The 7,161-nt window shown below is 41.4% G+C and overlaps 2 protein-coding genes across 3 annotated transcripts in view; one reads left to right on the top strand and one right to left on the bottom strand.

Annotated features, from left to right (window-relative positions):
* ints5 (integrator complex subunit 5) overlaps positions 1–3,055 on the bottom strand; it is a 7,754-nt gene extending 4,699 nt beyond the window's left edge. Inside the window, exons 1-2 of the mRNA XM_019869942.1 lie at positions 2,787–3,055; positions 1,148–1,400 (exon numbers count right to left, since the gene is read on the bottom strand). Coding sequence (XP_019725501.1) covers positions 1,148–1,400; positions 2,787–2,881 — 348 coding nt within the window. The 5' untranslated portion in view covers positions 2,882–3,055. The remainder of the gene's footprint in view (positions 1–1,147; positions 1,401–2,786) is intronic.
* Positions 3,056–4,031: 976 nt separating this feature from the next.
* LOC109515886 (retinoic acid receptor responder protein 3-like) overlaps positions 4,032–7,161 on the top strand; it is a 7,062-nt gene continuing 3,932 nt past the window's right edge. The window contains exons 1-4 of one of the 2 annotated variants that reach the window (XM_019869964.1): positions 4,032–4,143; positions 4,597–4,643; positions 5,996–6,104; positions 6,662–6,930. In XM_019869964.1, the coding sequence (XP_019725523.1) occupies positions 4,080–4,143; positions 4,597–4,643; positions 5,996–6,104; positions 6,662–6,930 (489 nt within the window). In that variant the 5' untranslated portion in view covers positions 4,032–4,079. The remainder of the gene's footprint in view (positions 4,144–4,596; positions 4,644–5,995; positions 6,105–6,661; positions 6,931–7,161) is intronic. The other variant, XM_019869963.1, reaches the window with a different exon arrangement.

Genomic DNA, 7,161 nt, shown 5'->3' with positions numbered 1-7,161 from the left:
TCGGGGGGGGGGGAGGTTTATCAGCGTTTTTGTACAATTTGGAATGTTTGTGATAGTGGATCTTTTATACACGCACTGAAAAATGTATTGCCAAAAATTGAAATGTATAAAAACATGTATTTAGCATGTATGCTGTCCATATTTAAAATTGTATTTTTCTCATACATCTGGTTAGGAAGTGTGTGGTCCTATGTGGGCCTCCAGGGTCACTGATGAAAAATTGTGGTCCCTTCCATCATTTAAGTTGCCCATCTCTGACTTAAGAGTACTGTATACGTCAATACCAAGTACAGCCGTTATGTCTTACAACTTTGATGCATTTTTTTTTTTTAACCAAACATTGAACACAAACTCTTCTTGAACAAGGCACTCCAATATAACACAAATATGTTTTTAGAGTACAGCTGAACCTTGTTTCAAAATACGCCGTTGACAACGTTCACATTTCAAAGTCCAGATTTCACGTAATTCAGTTTCCATTTGCAGATTTTGCTTACAATGAACATCTTTATAACATAAACTTCATTATAACAACCAGATTTTTCCCACAAAATTGTGAGAAGGTGTTCGTTACAACGAACCGTGGGAAGCTAACTGCCGCCACGACCTTGCTTATGCACAAAATGTACAGGTAGGATTCCCCTCCATTTGCTGACTGAATGTTTCAGAGATGAAGTAAGGATACTACAGTTGTTTGTTTCATGTCTTATAAAATCATTTTTTCTTCATATACACGTATTTGTAATTGACATGTTTATGTTTTTACACCTCTCTATGTTCATACTGTATTGTATATCTTAGTTGGCGGCCATTTTATTGAAAATGGTTCCAATGAACAACCGTTATAACATACAGATTCGTTATATCTCTCGAGGTAACGTTGTAATGAAGTTCAACTGAAACAGCTTGTCATTACTTAAATTTTAAAATCCAGCTGCATATATTTCTAACAGTCTCGTCATTTAGCTGTATGTAGACTGTCCCATAAGGCATTTCAGTTATGTGGTGTCTCTATCTGAAGTACATAACCATATGACAGGCTGGTCAAGTGGTTGTTTTGTTGTTTCAATGCATTTTTACAAGAATGAGCACATCCCCTTGAAGATGGTGATGGAAATGTTCAATAATAACTTCGAGATCCTCCCACCTGAATGATGTCTTCCAGATTCGAGCTGATGCCAGAGCTCCCGTCGCCCTCGGTCTCCAGGTGAAGCAGGAAGACAGAGACATGCTCGTCATAGACGCCCCTCAGATGCTCCAGCACGGCTCCTCGACAGGCCGGGACGGAACGCAGCAGACGCACAGCGCAACGGGCGTGTTCCCGGACGCTGAGCTTGCGACCCTGGACTGTGTCAACACCACTGATGAAAGACTTGATCTCCAGAGACAGTTCCTGGCCACTAAGGATGAAATGGAATAAGAAGTTGGGTACGAACAAAACTAAGTTTTGATGAGGAAAATGATGATGTGAGGGAATTAATGTGATACATAGCACTACAAAACACAAAAAAACAGCAACAGATGCTTACTTACCCTGAAAATTCATTATATTTTTTTCTTGTGGTTGTTTGTTTTAATTCATTTTATATGGCATCACAAGAGAGCACAATGACTTTCGGTTCTGCACTCACCACACTGCTTAAATTCACTGCCACCTTTGACATTGTCAAGACTCACAGGATATTGTATTTAATGACTACTGTATATCAACAGCGAATCTACCAAATGCAAGAATAGACTCTGTCCTCTCACCAAGAAAAAAAAAAGTTTGATTCTGCCTTTTTCCCATTCTTTTGTAATCAGCAGTAGAAAAAAGGTAAGTTGCACAAAATGCAGCCCCTTATTCCAGGACTCACAAACTGTCCCCATTTCATATCCAATAAAGGGAATCAATGTCATCTACTGGTGATTGTGAATCAGTAAAGGTGTTTCAAAGTTTGAAATTTACAGTGGAGAAGCATCAGACGCTCACCCACCCATCCCTGTTGAAAAAACGTAACTGACAATATGGCAGTGAAATGAGTTATATAGTACAGTACTTCTGCACATTCCAATGTAAAGTCAAAAGATGCCCTGCATTTAAAAAAAAAATGCAATCACATAAATATTAGCATCGATTGAGACTAGGGATGTTACAAGCCAATATTGATGTCAGTCCAATATCAACCAAAAAAAATGGATCGGATTATATCAGTCTACATCCAAAATTTCCAATAGTAGCACTCCTACAGAAGCAATCCATTACAAACTCCGTTCTCACCATAAACTGAATGTGGACTGAACATTTTCTCAACTCTCAACTCAATTGTATTTATAGAGCACTTTCAAACAGCCATCGCTGCACACAAAATGCTGATTTTAAGAAACAAGACAACTTGGCAATTTTATTTCATTTAACAAACAGGAGCCTCGGTAATGTGTGTAAGAACCACACACGGCCAAAAAAGGCTGGCACTTTCTCGCGCACTGCCGTGGGATGGCACCCACCATGTTTGGTATCATTTAAAATGAAAATGAACAGGCTTTCCAGAGGTAAACGGTATACTGTATTGCCGAAAAGTATGCTTACAACGTATAGAACTACCAAACACAAAGTCCCTTACTTTTTGTGCTGTTTACTATGAAATATAAGTAGTATTATGATAAAAATGTACAACTGAGGCTTTGCTAATATGTTTTTGGTGGTGTTAGTTAAGTTATGTTTGATAGTAAATGCAAAAGCGGTTCTTGCGTGGAGTTGGAAGCACCGCGAGGCACCCAGGCGGTTCCAAGCGCCACTCACTCACCTCAGGACAGTCAGCGGTGTGTGAGTATGAGAGCTCTGCATCGCATTCAGCGGACTACCGTCAAACACCACGGACATCGCTTGGTCTCGTAACATTGGAATGTTACATCAAAAACCTCCCAGCGTCCTCGATGCTTCAATGTGAGCAATTATGACACGTTTATCTTATTATTCTCTGTGAAATAGCGAAGGGAAGAATATGCCGAAAGGGTGCTCCTTGGCCGGAAGTTTCTTCTTCTTCGATGGAGCAAAGTAAAACGACGGCGTCAAGTGATATCGTTGGCGACATCTTGTGTCCATTTCGACAGACGATCGTGTGTTGTTTAATCCCAAAATTGAATTCAATTCGGTGCGTCACAATGATGTATCCATCAATCTAGATATTTATCTATCCATCCATCCATGCATTCATTTTCTAATCCGCCTATCCTCACAAAGATCGCGGGCATGCTGGAGCCGATTCCAGCTTTCTTTGCACCATGAACTGGTTGCCAGCCAATCGCAGGGCACACAAAGACGAACAACCATCCGCGCTCATACTCACACCCAGGGACAATTTAGGGTGTTCAATCAGCCTGCCATGCATGTTTTTGGAATGTGGGAGGAAACCGGAGGACCCGGAGAAAACCCACGCAGGCACGGGGAGAACATGCAAACTCCACACAAGGAGACCAGAGCCGGAATCGAAATTCCTGCGGTCGACGCACGAACCACTGGCCCACTGGGCCCGGGTGTGTGTGTGTATCCTGTATATATATATAGAGAGAGAGAGAGAGAGAGAGAGAGAGAGAGAGAGAGAGAGAGAGAGAGAGAGAAAAGTGTGTGTGTGTGTGTGTGTGTGTGTGTGTGTGAGGCTAAAAACATTGAAAAATAAAGACATCGTCCATCCGTCCGTTTTCACCACCGCTTATCCTGAACAGGGGGACGGGGTGGGAGCACAGCTCACTACGTGCAAAAGGCGGACTATACTCCGAACTGGTCGCCAGTCAGTCACGGTGCACATTTAGAAACGAATATTGAGTGGGAATTCACCCCACGCTGCCCACACAGCGGTGAGGACACATCGGCAACTCTATATAAATTAAAAATAAATAAAATGCAAGGCACGATAGGTCGTAAATGAATTAATACAAAATAGCTTATATTTAGATAAATATATGCACAGGCACATATACACGTACATTACATTATATATCGTTCATGAATTTATTTTGACAAACATTTATCTCGAAGGAACTTGTCGGTCAGCTGATCTGTGACGACTCGAGCGACTCTTGCTGTGGATTTACAGGCAATGACTTTCGGTTGCGTTTTTACAGTCCACACAAGCGTCAGTACACACAACGCCAGGGACCGAGGTAAGGACATCCATAGTGAAAACCAATGTGATTTAATGTTGATTTATGAAATCGATTTTATAGGACTATTTGCACAAATTTAGTTTAAGATCATAACAACGGGTGATTGGATGGATGACAGTGACGTAGGGCAGTCTTCCAATTGTGTCGTTCATAAATAATAGTTTATTAACATGATAACAGCAATCATGACTATAATTAGCAGCGACAGTGTAACAATTGCAAAGTGTTATTTAAACCGCTACTTAATAATAGATAACGCACACGCACAATCACTTTAAGTTTCGGTTCTTATGAAAAGGTAACGCACACGCTATTTTTTGATGTGGAGGAGGTCAGTCAGCAAGTATTGAGCTGACCAAGTTGCCTCACAGTCAGCTTAGTTCACATTCAGGTAAAACGCGTGCAATGTGAATCGTCAAATAATTTGACTTTTGTCTCATTATTTTTAAGAGTGTCAAAGTGTACAGAGAGCTTCAACAGACATGGCATCAGCACAGGTAAAAGAATTCTCTTAATCCTAAAAGTAGTTATTTTGTCTGATTGCATAGCCAGGCCTGACTGTTATTGTTTGTAGCAATTAATTTTTTTTTTTTATCCAAATGAGTCTTAGAAGGGGCAGAGTGACCCCTTGTCACTCTCTGGGGTGGGGGGAGTTCAGTACACAGAGACTTGCTTTCTAAAGAACATTCTCATGTAAGTTCAAAGAAAGACCACATTTGGCAAGTTCACGAGACCGTACTCTGTCTTTTTCATATTGTGAACCGGCCGACGAGTTGGTACTGTTGGAGGAAGGTGGCCTTTTTATCTTTCCGCGTGTTCGTTTAATTTCGGGTAGTGAGAATGAATGCTGGTTATCGTAATACAGGCTGGAGATGATGATCAGCTTCTTCGAAGGTTTTATTTGCAGAATATTCCGGGCACAAGTGAGTTACAGACAATGGGTGTAGCAGATCACAAGTGCAAAGACACAAAGGACTCTATAAACGGTATTTATATTTTCAGAAGGGCAGTACCGAAACTGTTGTGCGACATCGGGACTTTCGTTTCTGTCTAAACCGAATCTAGGTTGTAACAACTGTGCATTCCGATGCCCCAGGCAACAATTAACAAGGTTAACTGACGAGTTGGCATGCTTCAAGGACACATCTGGCTACAAATCAAGAGTTTCACTGCGGACATGAGAAAGTTACACAGATATGACTAAATATGGGCCGAAGACACACCTCAGTACACAAAAGAAAAAGCAATGGCAAAGAAAATGTCATTATACAGTCTACTAAATTAAGCTTAGCAAACAGTTGCTTTTTACTTGGAGTTGTTCCGTTTGTATTATGGGTGTGTTGGGCAAGATTCTGTAAATGTATGCATTTTATTTCATGGAAACTCTGACTGTGGATGGTGTGATAAACATTGACTTCTTAGATACAGAAGGGGTTTGAAGAACGTAAACTGTACGCTTGCATTCACATATGGCCACTCCTCACTGAGGTGTTGCATCATTCTGACTAGCCCACTGAAAATTTTCTGGCTCTGCTCCTGGATCTTAGTCTGCTGGTGGAGGAATACGTGGTCACGGATCACAAGAAGCCATGCTCAGCTACTGGCATACTTACTGTTTTTTCATTTGATCATTTATATTCATGGCCTGACTTTTTATACAATGCAGTATTTATTGTAACTACGACTTTATTGCTCAGGTCAGTGTAAGTTCTAAATGCTCACCTCATCTTTATTTATATACAGTAGGGTTTTCACCATAATGTATTTGGTGTTGTGTCAAAACCCCAAGACAAGATGTAATTATTAATTAACACATATTTCTGTTTCCCCATTTGTTTTCCACCCAAAGTACGCTGAGAAACCAAAGCCTGGCGACTTGATAGAAATCTCCCGTGGCACCTACCAGCATTGGGCAGTATACATCGGCGATGGCTGTGTTGTTCATTTGGCCCCAGATTGTGAGTTGTGCTGACCAAAAGCGCAACACGCCCACACACCCAGGAATCTTATACAGTTGATAGAAAAAGTCTGCACACCCCTTTTCCAGAGAGGAACTGAAAGTAAACAACTGAGATCATGTGGCTGCTGCAGATGTGGCTATGTTCAGATTAACCAATCACATTCCAACTCATTTTAATGGGAATCAGCACACAACTGACACAATTCATAGTACCGCTGATTAACACCATACAAAGTTCAGATGTTTTAGTAGGCTTTTCCAACATTTTTTTTTCTTTCTGAAATAATGCGGAAGGAATTTTATTCACTTCATGAATTATATTTTTGTGAGATGTTTGGGCAATTGCAAGTGTTCACTCAATCGCTAACGAACCCACTGACAATTTTATGATGGCCATTATTGACTCAAACCTGGAATTTATTCCTTTGGAGAATTTTAAGGGTTTTCACCGTGATTCTGCCCGTACCGCTGACAATACGACACGTGTTCAATTTTAAAACCTGTGTTGTTGATATTAAATGTCAGTTTCTCCCTTTGTGTCACTCTTAACTATAGCCGAAGGCCCGGGTGCGGGCGCGAGCAGTTTGATGTCCGTCCTAACAAACACGGCCATCGTGAAGAAGGAGGAGCTGTGGGAGGTGGTGGGTACCAGTGACTGGAGAGTAAACAACTTGTTGGACACAAAGTACCAGCCTCGTTCTGTCTACTTGATCGTGAGGGATGCCCTTGATTTGGTGGGTGAAGAACTGCCATACGACATTTTCAGTCGAAATTGCGAGCACTTTGCCACCCAGCTGCGTTATGGCAAGGCCCAGTCTCGGCAGGTAGGTGGAACATTTACACAATGAGAAGTACAATGCATTGTTGTGGAGATCAGTAATATACAGTTTGTTACAGTGTCAAAAGTCATATACACTGGAGTCATATCATGTGTTTTGGCTTAAAACGGCATAGCTGAGTGAGTGCCGACTGTCTGTGTCATCTTGTAGTTCCCACGTCACTCTCTCTCTCTCTCTCTCTCTCTCTCTCTCCCCCCTCCTCCTCTACCGCCTCGG

Source organism: Hippocampus comes, unplaced genomic scaffold (assembly GCF_001891065.2).
Source record: "Hippocampus comes isolate QL1 unplaced genomic scaffold, H_comes_QL1_v1.1 scaffold9, whole genome shotgun sequence".
NCBI classification, from domain to species: Eukaryota; Metazoa; Chordata; class Actinopteri; order Syngnathiformes; family Syngnathidae; genus Hippocampus; species Hippocampus comes.
The sequence above is the reverse complement of the archived record's forward strand: the minus strand, read 5'-3'. Positions and strand labels throughout refer to the sequence as shown.